The following is a 15,489-nucleotide window of genomic DNA, read 5'->3' on the forward strand; positions in this document are numbered from 1 at the left end:
GGAGAATAAATGACAATCCTATCATCAAAAGCTAAGATTGAGAAGGAAAGGAGTTTTATTTTTTATTTTTTATTTTTTATAAAGGAAGAATTCAATGATTTTGCAAGAAGTTGAAGATTAGGGTATTTTAGTTATTTTACATTAATGTCTCATGAAAGTCCATAGTCAAGGGGTTGAGTATCTCAAGACTCAAATATTTAACAAAATCTTGAAAGATATGCCCAAATCCCCCATTTTATCCTCCATCTTTAGCACAAAAACAAAGAGACTGGGTACACTGCATATAAGTGCTGCATAAAGCCAAAATATAATGAGAAACATTTTCCTTATTAATTTAGTAAGATTTTAAGCTTTACCAAAGGTTGTTTTGCTCAAATGAATTACCACATTGGAATTTTATTTTTATTTTTTGATTTTTTTTCTAAGTTCATAAAATTTTGTCCTCTACAACCCTACGGGACTGGATCATGTTTTTGGATGCCACAAGGCGGGGTCAATGAACCTTAGTAAGGGTGGAATCCTTGCTTAACTTAGTAAGGCTAGTCTGACTCAAATATAATCTTCCCATTTATGGAAAGAGAAGGGAAATTATATTGAAACACTTCACTTAATATGAAAAAAAGAAATTAATCCAATGACCTTACTAAAGCTTTGACACGCAACAAGGGTGAAACTGGAAGGGGTGATGTGAGAGTTATTTCTTTATGTTCTAATTTGGCATTATGTTTACTTCCTCACATTTTATTAGGACCTAATTAGATTGTGACATGGTTGATCCAAAACCAATCCAATATGTTACTAAATCATATCCTTATTGGATCAACTCTTCGATGAAACCCAAACCATCAACTTGGGTCCAAAGATAGTTTGATACCCAATATGAGCATTAATTCCTCATGGCCCACCCATGAGGGCGCACCCTCACTTACCTGGCCATGGCATAGAGGTACACGCAAGAACACGCACCACGGGTCACGGATTGAAGTGAATGGCAATCTTCTGCTCGAGGTGTGGATGGCCAAAAACTTCTGAAATGGTTTGAAGGCAACATGTAGAAGGCCTTAGGAAAAAGAATTTAAAACAAAAATCCTTCAAAGATGGCCTAATATCGAGCTTGGCCACCTCTTCCATCTCCATACTCTCAATCGAACGAGAAGACATTAGTGGAGCAGGAAGAGGTTAAACGTTGACGATCCAAAGGAAAATCAAGGCCAAGCTCATCATTTAAGAGTTGCATACATCTTGAGGAGTGGAAAGCCTAAAAATCTCTCCACACTTTTGGTTTCGTTTGTGGGAAGTTTTGTTAAACTCAAGGACTACGTGGTAAAGCCCAAAAAGGTGTCTATTACTTCGGATGAACAATACCCACTAGATAGTGGTACATAAGGAGGAGGTCAAGTTTGAACAAGGCAGAATCACACCCCTAGCGAGACTAGGAGAAAAGATCTTCAACAATACAAAATCTCAGTAAAATGGTCAGTTGCATATGGCAAAGGGCATGATTGACAAGATGGTGGCACATGAAGAGAACAATGAAGATTTGCCCAAACGAGACAAGCTGCTCGGTTACAAGGAGTAGAAGAGTGCATCTTCCTGTTTTCCTCCTGAGAAGAAAATACAATTTTATAAGTGCGGACATTATGGAGATTAGTCGACGGTGCCTCAGATTGGTACACTACGAACAAGCAAGGCACATCACTCCCTCACAAGACAAAAATAAAAAGACCTTCACCATTACGAGATTTCGGTTGCAACCAAAATTAAAGAAAGACACGTGCAGCCAGATACACGAAGAAGTGAGGGGAGATTTTGGTTTTGGGAAGCGACTACTTAGGTATAAACTCAATACTCACCTATGGTAAAAGAAGATGAGATAGTGTATCGAGGACACTATACGCACTCGAGGGGGCATGCAAATAAGCTCAAGGTCGCTACATGCACTCGGGGTCATGCAAAGCAAGTTTGAGGTCGCTATACGCACTTATGATAACATACTGAGGTAGCTATCGTACAATTGGTGTTCAAAGGGGAAGTGGGGAATAGAAGTACAAAAAAAAAAGTTTGAGGTCGATGTACCCACTTACGATAACACACCGAGGTAATTATTGTGCAATCAGTGTGTGGGGGGAAATTCTTGAGCACGGACACGTGGCTCGATCAGGGGCCAAGATTAATGATTTGAGGTCGTGGCTCGGTCTATTAATCTCGACGAATGCATGTATTCGAAGCTCGGAACTGTGCCATCAGCTCGTAGGTCGGTATGACAGGTCTGACAGATAAGCCTGCAATGCCAGTTCTAACCACCCACGTCATGTCAGACCAAACCTGACTTTCTCAGAAGCGATAGGGCAGTTGCAACAACTCCTGCAGCTGACATGTCAGAGAGTAGGCTAACTACCCCAGGTCACCTCAAGGGCTGGCACAGAAAACGATCAAGTTGAACGCCTATATAAGGGAGAAAACTACGAGTAAAAAAGGTTCGAATTCTTCTTCTCTAAGCACATTACACTGATCAATTTGGCTAACTTGATCGTCGGAGTGGGCTGTTTTGCAGGTCCCCCCCGAGCTTAAAGAGAAGGAAAGTGTAGTGCCATTTCGTGCATCTACAATTTGGCGCCGTCTGTGGGAAACTTACAAGGAGAAAAACGACCAATATGGGAAGAGCTAGAGGCGAAAATCGTGGAGAGCCATCAAATCCACTACCAGCAGACTCGCCCCCAAATGCGCCGGATCCAATGCTAGCAATGTACAACTTACTCACAGAGATGAGGGAGGAAATACGCAGGGGGTTGGAGAAACAAAATGATGAGATAGTGAAAATCAGAAAGGAAAACGAAGAGCTCAGGCAAAGGTTAGGCGAGCGTGCGGAGACCGAGGAAGGCCCAGGGGCAGAGCAGTGACCATCCTGTTCGAACGGCAAGAACGGAGGTAGATTGGACTGAAGATTCAGCAGCAGTAAAAACGCAGCAGGGAAGCTCCGAAGTTAAAGAAACCATGACGAGGAAGGAAGTGGAGGAGATGCTCAAAAGGAGGGATGAGGAATTCGCGCGAGGAAAGGATCCCGCGCAAAAGGTACGGAACGCAATTCGGGAGCTCAAAGGGACACCATTCTCGCAGGCGATAATGAAGTCAGAACCACCCAGGTCGTTCCACATGCCAAAGTTTGAAACTTACGACGGGACGCGAGATCCCATGGACCATATACTGCACTACAGAAGTCAAATGGTGTTGTACCAAAATGATGATCCGTTGCTCTGCAAGCTGTTTCCGTCAACCTTGAGGCTCGGGGCCATGACGTGGTTCCAGGCCTTACCAGCTGGGTCCATTACTAACTTTTCCGAGCTGGAAGAAGCGTTCGTTGGGCAGTTCGTGCACCTGCGAAGGAAGAAGGTCGGAGTTAACACTCTATTTAACCTTCGACAGGAGCCCGGGGAGAGTATTAGGTCGTTCGTAACCCGTTTTCGAACGAGAGCCCTGGACGTAGAGGGCATGGACGAAGCCACAGCATGCGCGGCGTGCACCGCTGCGGTGATCCCGGGAACACGGTTGCATGAGTCCTTGATCAAGTCTGATCCTACTCGTCTAGAAGATTTGTATGCGAAGGTGGAAAAGTACATCCTGGTGGAGGAATCTGTGAAGGGCAGAAGAAGAAGCACCCAGACAGTGGCTAACAGCGAAGGAGGAGTAGACGCTTCAAAGGTACCGACCCACCCCGGAGTGGGAGGAAGTAAGAAAAGGCGGAGAGATTCGAACGAGCAGTCGTGGTGGAAAAGAGGCCGGGTGTATACCCCGCTCAACGAAAAACTATCCGTGATACTGAGGCGCATAAGGGGGGAGCCCGATTTCGTTCAGCCGCCGCGGGGGTATAAGGGGAAACCCGGAAAACCGTTCTGCGAGTATCATGAAGCTGAGGATCACCCTACTGAGGACTGCTACAGGCTGCGCCATATCATCCAGGATATGATCGATGCTGGGAAGCTCAAAGGTTATGTTTCCACGGGAGGAAGGAGAAGTGGGGAGACTACCGAGAGAGCTGAGCGAAAGCCCGAGCAAAGAAGGCCAGCTATAGAAGGGCGTCGAGAGACGGAAGAGCGCAGGATAATTCATACCATCACAGGATTATTAGGAGCCGAAGTGCCGTCTAGGCGTGAGATTCGGGAGAAGGTAAAGAAGATACGACATATGGTCGGGGTTAACAGTGTGGCGTCAGGAGTACGGGTAGTTGGAACGACAAACCACGGAGCAGATCCCCGGGCAATCGTATTCACTGAAAGTGACCTAAGGGGGACGGCAGGGCCCCATCAGGACGCGTTAGTAATCGCGCTTCCAGTGGGAAACGTCGAGCTCCGAAGAATACTCGTGGATTCGGGGAGCGTGGTGGACATTCTCTTCCTAAGCGCGGCTAAGAGAATGGGGGTTTCAGAAAGTTTGGAGCCAACGCCGACCCTCGTCTACGGGTTCAACGGCGCCGCTAGCAGCTCGGTAGGAGAAATCACACTCCCGATCTCAGCAGGGTCTAAAGTGGTAATGACAAGATTTGTGGTAATAGATGCAGACTCGGCTTATAACGCGATCTTGGGCCGGAGATGGATACACGAGATGAAAGCAGTCCCGTCAACCTATCATCAAGTTATCCGTTTCCCGGGTAAGGAAGGAATAATGGAAATCAGGGGAGATCAGGAGATGGCGCAGAGGTGTTTTCACCTGGCTTTGAAGCAGGACCGAGGCTCTGAGGCCGTCCCACCGAAGAAGAGAAAGGTAACTCCAACTGTTAATAAATCTTCGTAGCAATTACAGAAGCAGCCGCTGCGCGAGCAGCGAGGACAGTTGAGGAGTCGAAGCCGTGGATCTCGGGGGCGATGGACGGAGCTGGTAGTGTGTGTGTCGGCCACGATGTTGGAGAGGAGAGGGCAGCACTACTCCAACTTCTGAGGGCAAACAAGGATGTGTTCGCATGGTCATTGGAGGACATGCCTGGGATAGACCCGTCGGTGGCATGCCATCGACTAAATGTTGATGAAAGCTTCCGACCTATTAGGCAGAAGCCACGGAGGCTGTCGCCGCGCCTCAGGCAGGGGGTGAATGAGGAAATCGAAAAGCTTTTAAAGGCCGGGTTTATCAGGGAGGTAGAGTACCCAGAATGGATAGTGAACATAGTAGCAGTGCCGAAGAAGGATGGAAGGGTGAGAGTGTGCATCGACTTCACGAACCTGAATAAGGCATGTCCAAAGGATAGCTTCCCGCTACCAAGGATTGATAGGTTGGTCGATGCCACGGCTGGACATGAGAGAATGTCGTTTATGGACGGATATTCGGGGTATAACCAGATCCCCTTAGCAGTGGAAGACCAAGAACGGACATCATTCATCACCGAGCAAGGGCTGTTCTGTTTTAAAGTTATGCCGTTCGGTCTGAGAAATGCCGGGGCAACCTACCAGAGACTCGTGACAAAAATGTTCGAAGGATTGATCGGGAAGACTGTGGAGGTATATATCGACGATTTGTTGGTAAAAAGCAAGAGAGCGGGAGACCATCTGGCAGACCTCAAGCAAACATTTGATCGGCTGAGGAGTTTCAAAATGAAGTTGAATCCGAAGAAGTGTGTCTTCGCCGTTTCCTCTGGGAAATTCCTCGGGCACATCATCATCAGGAGAGGTATCGAGGCAAACCCAGACCAGATCCGGGCGTTGGTAGAGATGCCGAGCCCCGCTAATCAAAAGTAGGTGCAGAAGTTGGCGGGGAGAATAGCTGCGCTAAACAGGTTTATCTCCCGGGTATCCGATCGATGCCGCCCGCTCTTCGCGTTGTTGCAAAAGGAGAAGAATTTTGCATGGAGTACGGAGTGCGAGGTAGCCTTTAGCGACCTAAAGAGGTATTTGGGGCAGCCACCGATCCTTAGCTCTCCGGAAGAAGGAGAGGAGCTGGGGATTTATCTGGCGACCAGTCCATCATCGGTAAGCTCCGTTCTCTTTAAAGTTGAAATGGGACGGGAATATCCTATTTATTATGTCAGCAAGACATTGGGCATATCGGAGGTTAAGTACACCAGGACGGAGAAGGTGGGATTGTCGCTCGTTTACTCGGCACACAAGCTCAGGCCCTACTTCCTTTCCCACCGCATACGGGTTGTGACGGACACCCCGCTGAAAGAGATGATGCACAGATCCGAAAAGTCAAGGAGAATGGCGAGGTGGGCTGTAATCCTCGGAGAGTACGACTTACAGTTTGAATCCCGGACAGCGATAAAGGGGCAGGTGTTGGCAGATTTCCTTGCGGACTTCCCGGTTGAGGATCCGAACTGGGAAGAGTTGGAGAACGAGGATGAAGGGACGGAAGAAGTAGAGCTGTGGGACAAGCAGGCAGGATGGAGAATTTTCGTCGATGGGTCATCGAACTACTCGGGCTCGGGGGTTGGAATAGTTATCGTAACACCGAGCAACGATAGACTGGAAAAGGTAATTAAACTTGGGTACGGGGCATCAAATAATGAAGCTGAGTACGAGGCAGTTATCCACGGGCTGAGAATGGCGAGCGAGTTGAAAATCGGCCGGGTAAAGCTATGCACCGACTCCCAACTTATAGCCAACCAATGCAACGGGAAATTTGAAGCAAAGGATGAACGCATGGCGAGATACCTGATCTCAGTTAAACGAGAAATTGAGAAGTTCGACACAAGTGGAAATATGCCAGATTCCCAGGGATGAGAACAGGCATGCAGATTCATTGGCTTACATAGCCTCAATGCTAGGGGAGACGGAGGGACGGTCTTTACCTGTGGAATACCTGCCTAAAGCAAGTATCGAATATATGGAAAGGGAGTGCTCACAGGTCGATAGAACGTCGGGATGGATAGAAGAATTTACTCAGTATCTGCGTTCAAAGGTACTGCCAGAAGACAGAGGGGAGGCCAGAAAGTTACTTCGGCAGGTCAGCAAGTTCACACTCTCGTTGGGGAGGAGTTGTATAGAATGTCCTTCGGGGGGCCACTTCTTAAGTGCCTTACTAAGAAGAGTCCGAGCTCATAATGGCGGAAATCCACGAGGGAATCTGTGGCAATCATTCGGGAGGACGGTCGCTCGCCAATAAGGTTATCACACAGGGCTACTTCTGGCCAAGGATGCAGGAAGACTGTAAGAGGTATGTGAGGACCTGTGGTCAATGCCAAAAACATGCCCCCATGCATCTGCAGCCAGCCAGTGAACTCCACCCTATGAAATCACCCTGGCCGTTCTCAATATGGGGAATGGACATCGTGGGACCTCTGCCTCGGGGAAAGGGGGGCAAGCTATTCATCCTGGTGGCCACGGACTATTTTACTAAATGGGTGGAAGCTGTCCCCCTTACACGGATCCGGGAGGAAGAAGTTATCAAATTCACGTGGGAGCACATCATAACGCGGTTCGGGATCCCTTATGCACTGATCTCGGACAATGGAACTCAGTTCAAGGGCAACCGCGTGCAATCGTACTTCAAGGAATACGGAATCCGTTCTCTGCAATCATCGCCAAGATATCCACAAGGAAATGGCCAAGCTGAAGCATCAAACAAGACAATCCTCGCAAACTTGAAAAAGAAGCTGGAGGAACACAAGGGAAGGTGGGTAGACGAGCTACATAGTGTCTTATGGGCATACCGGACCACGGCAAGAAGGGCGACAGGTTTCACTCCGTTCGCACTAGCCTATGGAACAGAAGCTGTTATTCCCACCGAGATACAGATTCCTACAACAAAACGTGGTGGCCGAGACAGAATTCAACGACGAAATGGTGGCTCGGAATTTGGACTGGTTGGATGAGACGCGGGAAAGGGTCATAGAGAGGTTGGCACGGTACCAACAGGTGTTGAAGAGATCTTATGACCGGAAGGTACGTTGCAGGGAGTTCAAAGTCGGGGATGGTGTTACGAAAGGTATTTTCTAATACCAAGGAAATTAATAGTGGGAAGCTCGGCTGCAACTGGGAAGGACCGTATATTGTGCGAAAAGTCGGGGAAAGCGGCGCCTACTACTTGGAGACTCCGACCGGTGAGGAAATTCAGTCACCATGGAATGTATTCAATTTAAAGAAATACTATCAATAAAGTCATCTTAGTGCCTATGCCTGCTGTTCAAGGAAAAGCCTCGGCCCCTCCATAGGAGCCGAGCCCAACCGAGGGGTTGGTCTGGAGGAAAAGCCTTGGTCCCACCACGGGGACCAAGCCCAACTGGGGAGTTGGTCTAAGGAAAAGCCTCGGCCCCTCCATAGGAGCCTAGCCCAACCGAGGGGTTGGTCTGGAGGAAAAGCCTCGGCCCCTCCATAGGAGCCGAGCCCAACCGAGGGGTTGGTCTGGAGGAAAAGCCTTGGTCCCACCACGGGGACCAAGCCCAACTGGGGAGTTGGTCTAAGGAAAAGCCTCGGCCCCTCCATAGGAGCCGAGCCCAACCGAGGGGTTGGTCTGGAGGAAAAGCCTTGGTCCCACCACGGGGACCAAGCCCAACTGGGGAGTTGGTCTAAGGAAAAGCCTCGGCCCCTCCATAGGAGCCGAGCCCAACCGAGGGGTTGGTCTGGAGGAAAAGCCTTGGTCCCACCACGGGGACCAAGCCCAACTGGGGAGTTGGTCTAAGGAAAAGCCTCGGCCCCTCCATAGGAGCCGAGCCCAACCGAGGGGTTGGTCTGGAGGAAAAGCCTCGGCCCCTCCATAGGAGCCGAGCCCAACCGAGGGGTTGGTCTGGAGGAAAAGCCTTGGTCCCACCACGGGGACCAAGCCCAACTGGGGAGTTGGTCTAAGGAAAAGCCTCGGCCCCTCCATAGGAGCCGAGCCCAACTGGGGAGTCGGTTTGATGGAAAAGCTTTAACTCCTATACGGGAGCCAAGATAAGCTATGGAGTCTAGTTCGGAATCGGAGGTCCGGTTCTTTGCTAGCATCAAATCCATGGAAAAATCCTATGATCGAACCTAAGGGGCTAGGTATAGGTAATTATTTCACTTGTTTCTTAAGCAATAGACCTCAATATGATAAATAGAAAAAAGAATGCAGAAAGCAAAGGACACAAAGATTTCAAAAAATATCTATTCATATATACTTTCGTTGATTACACATGGGATTACAAAATGTGTTACAAAAAGAAAGAGTAAAAGAAAAAAATCAATCAGCATCCGCGGCAGGAGTGGCTCCGGCTTCATCAGGGACTTGTTCCTCGGTCGGAATAGGCTGATCTTCGATAGGTGGCTCGGGGGCAACGACAGTTTCAACTTCGGGAATCACCTCTGGCCTCTTCGCAGCAGCCTCGGCTTTCCTTAGTTTCGCTTTCAGCTTGTTGTATGCCGCCTCCCAGGCCTCCTCCGAGGAATCCAGTTGGGCTTGGAGGGAGTTGAGCTGGTCTTGAAGAGCTCTCTCTTGCTCCGCCTCTTTTGCCTTCACTAGCTCCTCCAACGACGAAATCTTCCCCTCCGCCAGAGCTAGCTTGTCTTTATTCTGCTCCAGCTCGGATAGTGCGCTATCCAAGCTTTTTTGGAGTTTTTGGGAGCTGGCCGCAGCCATATCCCTCTCAGCTTGGAGCTGAGATATGCGACCCTCCGCGGATTTAAGGTCCTGCGCGGAGGTGTCGCCAGCCTCAACGAGTTTGGCCACGGCGTGTTGGACCTGGTAGAAGAGAAGAGCAAAGCGTTAGAAAGATACAAGCGCAGCGGAATAGCACCAAAACAGAAACAAAAAGTAGAAAACTCACCAAGGCCAAAGCTCGGAATGCCTCATTTGAAAATTTTGCCGAGTCGCCGACAAAACTACGACGCACCTTCTCCACATCCCGCGGAAGCGCGGACGCGTCAAAGATCGCCCTGGCAACGGCCGGATCAGATAGGGCAGAATCCTTATCCGATACCGGCCTACCCCTAACTGATGGTTGTACCAGCCAGGGGGGAGGGAGGGGCAGGCTTCCCCTACGAGCCGAACCAGCCGAGGATGTGTGCGAAGGCTCGGCTGGTTGGATTGAGGCGTCGGCAGCTGGAGGGGGTGGTAGCTGCACCACTTCCGCCGGGGCTCTGGAAGGGTGAGGCCCCCTCCTCAGCCTCTTAAGTAGAGGCTGGTGGTCTTCCTCTTCTTCTTCTTCTTCTTCTCCTTGCCCGATGCCGGAGCCCCCCACCACTGGGACCCCGGTAGCTGGTGTCGGCGCAGCCTCCGTGATTTCGTCCTCGGAGTCGGAATCCAGGACTGGGGGAGGACGCTTGGATTGGAGCGCCATGCTCGGAGGTCGGATGGCTGGCGGTAAGAAGGCGGTGGCGTGGTTGTAGAGCTCGGGAGTCGATAGCAGGTGATTGATCACCACCGAATCACTCGGGAATTTGTCTTTACTCGGGGCTGTGGAAACAAGAAAAGTTTGAAGTTAGTTACCAAAAAAAAAAGGAGAAGAAATCGAAAGGGTGAAGGAAAGGGAATTAAAGTGGAAAGTTCACCTTGGGGGTTGAACGAAGGGTGGGCCAGAGAGGGAAGCTCGTCACCAGGAGCGCTCTCCCATCCTCCAGATATCCGAATTGGAAACAAGAACCATTCCTTGTCCGAATCGGGAAGATCGACCAAGGACGGCTTCCCTCTCCTCTTAGATAGGTAGAAGAAGCCCGGTTTGTTCGGGCACTTCTTCAGGACGAATTGGGCCCTTATGTCCCATAGCCCGAGCTGGAGGCCATCCTCCAGCCTGCTGTTCATGTGCTCGCAGGCGCTAATGAGTCGGAAGAAATTTCCACTCATTTGCCCAGGAGCCCTCCTATAAAAATTCAGGACTCCCGAGTCAACCTGCTTAGAGGGACTCTGAGACCTGCCCTGAATTGCCCCCAGTGTACTATTGTGGTACCTGAGGGACTTTCCCTGAGGGATGAGGCCTCATCCACGAAGGACATGCCTACGCTGGCTGGGACACCAAATGTGTCCCTAACCACCTCTAGAGAAGGGCGAACAGGGGCGTGGGATTTTCCCTTGGCCATTTGGGTGTACAGAGGAAAAAAAAAGAGGGAGAAGGGAGAGGAGAGGTGCCTCTGTTTCTCCGTTACCTTCCTTTGACCTTGCACTTCGATTAACCGGACACCTCAGGCGACTGAACGGCACAACAAGGGCGCGGCGGAGGCACTGGCAGAGGCAGGGAGCGCGCGAGGGGGCAAACGGACAGAGTAACAGCAGGAAGAGTGAAAGTGAAAATGAAAATAAGAGGAAAATGGGATATTTATAGACAAGGAAGGCCTCGAGATGCGCGTTTAGGATCAACGGACAGGGTTTTCCCAGGTCAATAATGAGGCATTAAATGCTGAGAAACCCAATACGACCGTTCGCCCCACCGCACGCGAATCGAGCCATTCCCCGGGCGCCACGTGTACACCACGCAATAATTGCGCCGTTTAAACCAACAGACAGGGCGCGAACTGCGATAAGAGCCCAACCGACCGCCGCCCTCGAGAAGTGAGAACGATCTCTTTATTCGCCATAAAGATATCATTAATCTTAGCTGAGACCCAATGAGAGGCATCCACGTGTCAATTTTTGTTATTAATATTCCCGAGTACCCGATCATTCTGACCGAGCCCTCGGGAGGGGGTATTGTGGGGGGAAATTCTTGAGCACGGACACGTGGCTCGATCAGGGGCCAAGATTAATGATTTGAGGTCGTGGCTCGGTCTATTAATTCCGACGAATGCATGTATTCGAAGCTCGGAACTGTGCCATCAGCTCGTAGGTCGGTATGACAAGTCTGACAGATAAGCCTGCAATGCCAGTTCTAACCACCCACGTCATGTCAGACCAAACCTGACTTTCTCAGAAGCGATAGGGCAGTTGCAACAACTCTCCTGCAGCTGACATGTCAGAGAGTAGGCTAACTACCCCAGGTCACCTCAAGGGCTGGCACAGAAAACGATCAAGTTGAACGCCTATATAAGGGAGAAAACTACGAGTAAAAAAGGTTCGAATTCTTCTTCTCTAAGCACATTACACTGATCAATTTGGCTAACTTGATCGTCGGAGTGGGCTGTTTTGCAGGTCCCCCCCGAGCTTAAAGAGAAGGAAAGTGTAGTGCCATTTCGTGCATCTACACAGTGCTTAGAGGAGAGGTGAGGAAAATAAGTACAAAAAAACAAGTTTGAGGTCGCTGTACGCATTCACGATAATATACCGAGGTAGCAATTGTGCAATTGGTGCTCTGGAGGAAGTTGGCTTAAGAAAATAAGGCACTAATGCATAATCGTGTAAATTGAAAGTTAAAGATGTAAAAAACCAAGGTCTTTTAAAGCACTTGAATACATTTGTGAAAGTTACAAGTTGAAAATATATACCGAGGTTGTTTAAATACGTTCATATGTGTAAGAGAAGATAAGCATGCATACATTAAAATTGTTAAGACACTTACCCAAATTACAAGCTAAAAACACTATATATATACTAAAGTAAGTTATGAATTAATTTTTTTTTTACTGAGGTAGCTACTAGTCCCTCACACGAAATATGTACAACAAGAATGGAAGTGAGAATTATTTTTCCTAAGTAATCCAAAAAACACAACATACACTGAAATTCACATACCGAGGTCACCTAGAAAGAACACACATCTTCACTTTAGAAAAATTCAAGCAAAATAGAAACATCAAAGAAAATAAAACATACGAAAAGACCAACATTTGCCTGACACAAATTTCTCTCCATACATCCATTAGTTTTTTTTTGTATGAAGCTCGATCAAGATAGCATAAAAAGAGTAACAATTCGGTAAAAAAAAATAGAGACAGATGTATGTAGGAAAAAAATGTGTACTTTTATTTCATCTTTTTAATTTTTTACATTTTACACGAGGTATGCCTTGAAATTACAAAAAGAAAATGAAGCAAAGAAAGAAAGATCGACTACGAAATCAATAGAAAAGCTCGACCAAAGACAAATCTAGCAGAAGAGCTCGATCGACGACAAAATTAGTAAAAGAGCTCAACCTCCACATCTTGAGCTCCCAAAAGAATTCATTGGAGTTAAAGAGGAGGAAAAGCCAACTTAAAAAGTATGGGTTGTCTAAAACTTATAGACTTGCTCAATAATGAGCCTATATGGGGGGAGCTTAGACCTCTTTCCAAAATGGGGCCCCCAATTACAAAGATAGGTATGAAAATTGAGCCGAAACTCTACCTTAAGGGGCTTCCCCGAGCTACCACCAAACTCGGCTCACCCGTTGAGAATCATGGCATCAATCTCTTCTGAATAGTGGATCAGAGAAGGTCTTGTGCAGAACACCACAACAACGCATACATGGGCATCATTGTTTTCTTCAAGAACCTCAATAAAAAGCAAAACAGAAAGAGAATGTCCACAAAGAAGATTGGCAGAGAATGATGAAATTTCCATGAGAAAAAAAAAAGAGAAGAACTAGAGACGTAAATGAGAAAGAGAATGAAAGAAGAGGTCCATATATAGAGAGAAGAACGTATCCAATCAATCTCATTCAAAGCACCTATAAAAAGGAAATATGTTTTTAGAAAAAAAGTTTAAATAATTGTGGGGGAAATTCTCAGTCATGGACACATGGCTCGAGCAAAGCCCGAAAGTAATAATTTTAAGCTCGGATAGACTACTACATATTCCCAGTTGATTAAATTCTTCGGATACCCGAATGTCTAGCTCAAACCTGAGCCACCGATCAGTTAAGTAGCCCGGACAACGATGGATCTGACATATGTGCCAGCTCTAACAACCCACATCATGTCAGATCAGTTCTAATTATCCCAGAAGTGGCAGGGCAGTTGCAACAACTCCTGCAGCTGACATGTTAGGGGGTGAGCTAACTGCCCTGGGTCATTTTAAAGGATGACACAGAAAACGATGAAGTTCAATGCTTATAAAAGGAAGTTGACTATGGGTAAAAAGGGGGGATTTCTTCTTCTCTCTGAAACTAAATTAATATCGATCAATTTATCTAACTTGATCGTCGGAGTGGGCTAATTTGCAGGTCCGCCTGAGTTAGGAGAGAGGAAAAGTGTAGAGCTAATTTCAGCATTTACAATAATCAAGGTGATTCATCAAGATCAAAGTGATTCTCAAGAATCAAGATTAATGCATTTTTATTGATAAATAATATTTTATTTATAAAAGATTATTTTTATATAAAGATTTATAAATTATTTTTAGAGAGAATTTCTTGCCTTGTATTTTTGAATACCCTAGAGCCTCAATAGGGGTGGAGCCAGGATTTTTTTTGTAGTGGGGGCCAAACTATAATTAATTGTATAATTGAAGAACTTGAATAGTGGGAAAATTATTTGCTGAAAAATACAATTGGAGAGAGGTGAGGGTGTGGGGCAAATGGGCATGTAATTAATTGAAAATATAGGGGTATCTCAAAGTTATATGGGAGCAATTGCCCCCACCAGCTCCTTACTAGCTCCGCCCCTCAGCCCCAATGAAAGGCTTAAAATTTATGAGTTAGATAATGGAGCAAATCTCTAAATGAGATATAATTTAATAAGGGAGAATAATATTGATTAATGTATTTATGATAAGGGACCGTAGGAAGTGTTAAATATTTCATTCCTAGAGTCCAAGTTGTGATACAGACATCTCTTTACCTTTTATCAATGATGTACAATGTGCCTTCTTGGAGATGGAAGGAGAGAGCGCGTGTGGCAGTGACTACTCATGTTTGAAAGCCACTCAATGTTTCCCTTATATTTGAGTTGGGTCGGATCGGTGCTGTGTGGTGATGTGGGCCATGTGGCTTTGATTAATTATCTTTTTTTTTTAATTATTACAAAATATAATTAATTATCTATTTTTTTTTAATTATTACAAATTATATTTTGTAATAATTATTTAGTTAATTATTCTTTACTGTTTGGTCTAAACGCTCCTAATAAATTTACTAGTTGTTTAGATTGTGTTAATTAAGATATTACAAATCTATTAGTTGTTTATGTTTCTATTTTAAATATATACTATCATAGTCTATAAGAGAAAGTATCTCTTTTTCTACGAATTAAAAGGAACGATTGAGTTCGTACTTCGGTTCAATTCAACTATTATCGTCTTGTAGGTCAAATCAAAGTATTAGAAAATATCTAATATAATTCTAAGGAAGCAAATCAGCTAACATCGAAATAAATGGAATTATCTCTGTTGTTTTTTCAATTGGTCTACAACTCATCTCATGTCAATTATAATTATCAATTTGTAGAAGGATAGCTTGAAATTAAATATCTCGAAACATTATGAGTTATCGTTTTTAGATTATTATTTTTGTCATCTAATAATGTGTTTTTCGATTGGTCTTATAAAAATATTAAACAAAGGTTATTTAATATTCATATAATATAAATTTCATGTAATATGGTACTTACAAGGGCATTATACTCATTATCTAATAAGATTATAGAATGATCAAATAATCCTATTATTGGGATCATTAGTTACATAATTTTATTATAAGGTAATTGTATTAAATAAAGTATTTAATATAAAGTCAAAAAAGTAAAACATATATTTTTTTAAGTGAAC

The 15,489-nt window shown here is 46.0% G+C and overlaps 3 protein-coding genes across 3 annotated transcripts in view; all 3 read left to right on the forward strand.

Annotated features, from left to right (window-relative positions):
* Positions 1-2,994: 2,994 nt before the first annotated feature.
* Positions 2,995-4,788, forward strand: LOC147396900 (uncharacterized). The gene has a single exon (XM_086450174.1). It carries the CDS (start codon positions 2,995-2,997, stop codon positions 4,786-4,788), a length of 1,794 nt encoding a protein of 597 aa, XP_086306300.1.
* A 1,193-nt stretch (positions 4,789-5,981) lies between these two features.
* LOC147396901 (uncharacterized) lies at positions 5,982-6,704 on the forward strand. The gene has a single exon (XM_086450175.1). The coding sequence runs from the start codon at positions 5,982-5,984 to the stop codon at positions 6,702-6,704; it is 723 nt and encodes a 240-aa protein (XP_086306301.1).
* A 5,123-nt stretch (positions 6,705-11,827) lies between these two features.
* Positions 11,828-15,489, forward strand: part of LOC147396902 (villin-3-like) — a 112,982-nt gene continuing 109,320 nt past the window's right edge. The window contains exon 1 of the mRNA XM_086452205.1: positions 11,828-11,835. The gene's annotated coding sequence lies outside the window, so the exon portion shown is untranslated. The remainder of the gene's footprint in view (positions 11,836-15,489) is intronic.

This window comes from Akebia trifoliata, chromosome 8 (assembly GCF_017979445.1).
Source record: "Akebia trifoliata isolate Shusen 1 chromosome 8, ASM1797944v1, whole genome shotgun sequence".
Lineage (NCBI taxonomy): Eukaryota > Viridiplantae > Streptophyta > Magnoliopsida > Ranunculales > Lardizabalaceae > Akebia > Akebia trifoliata.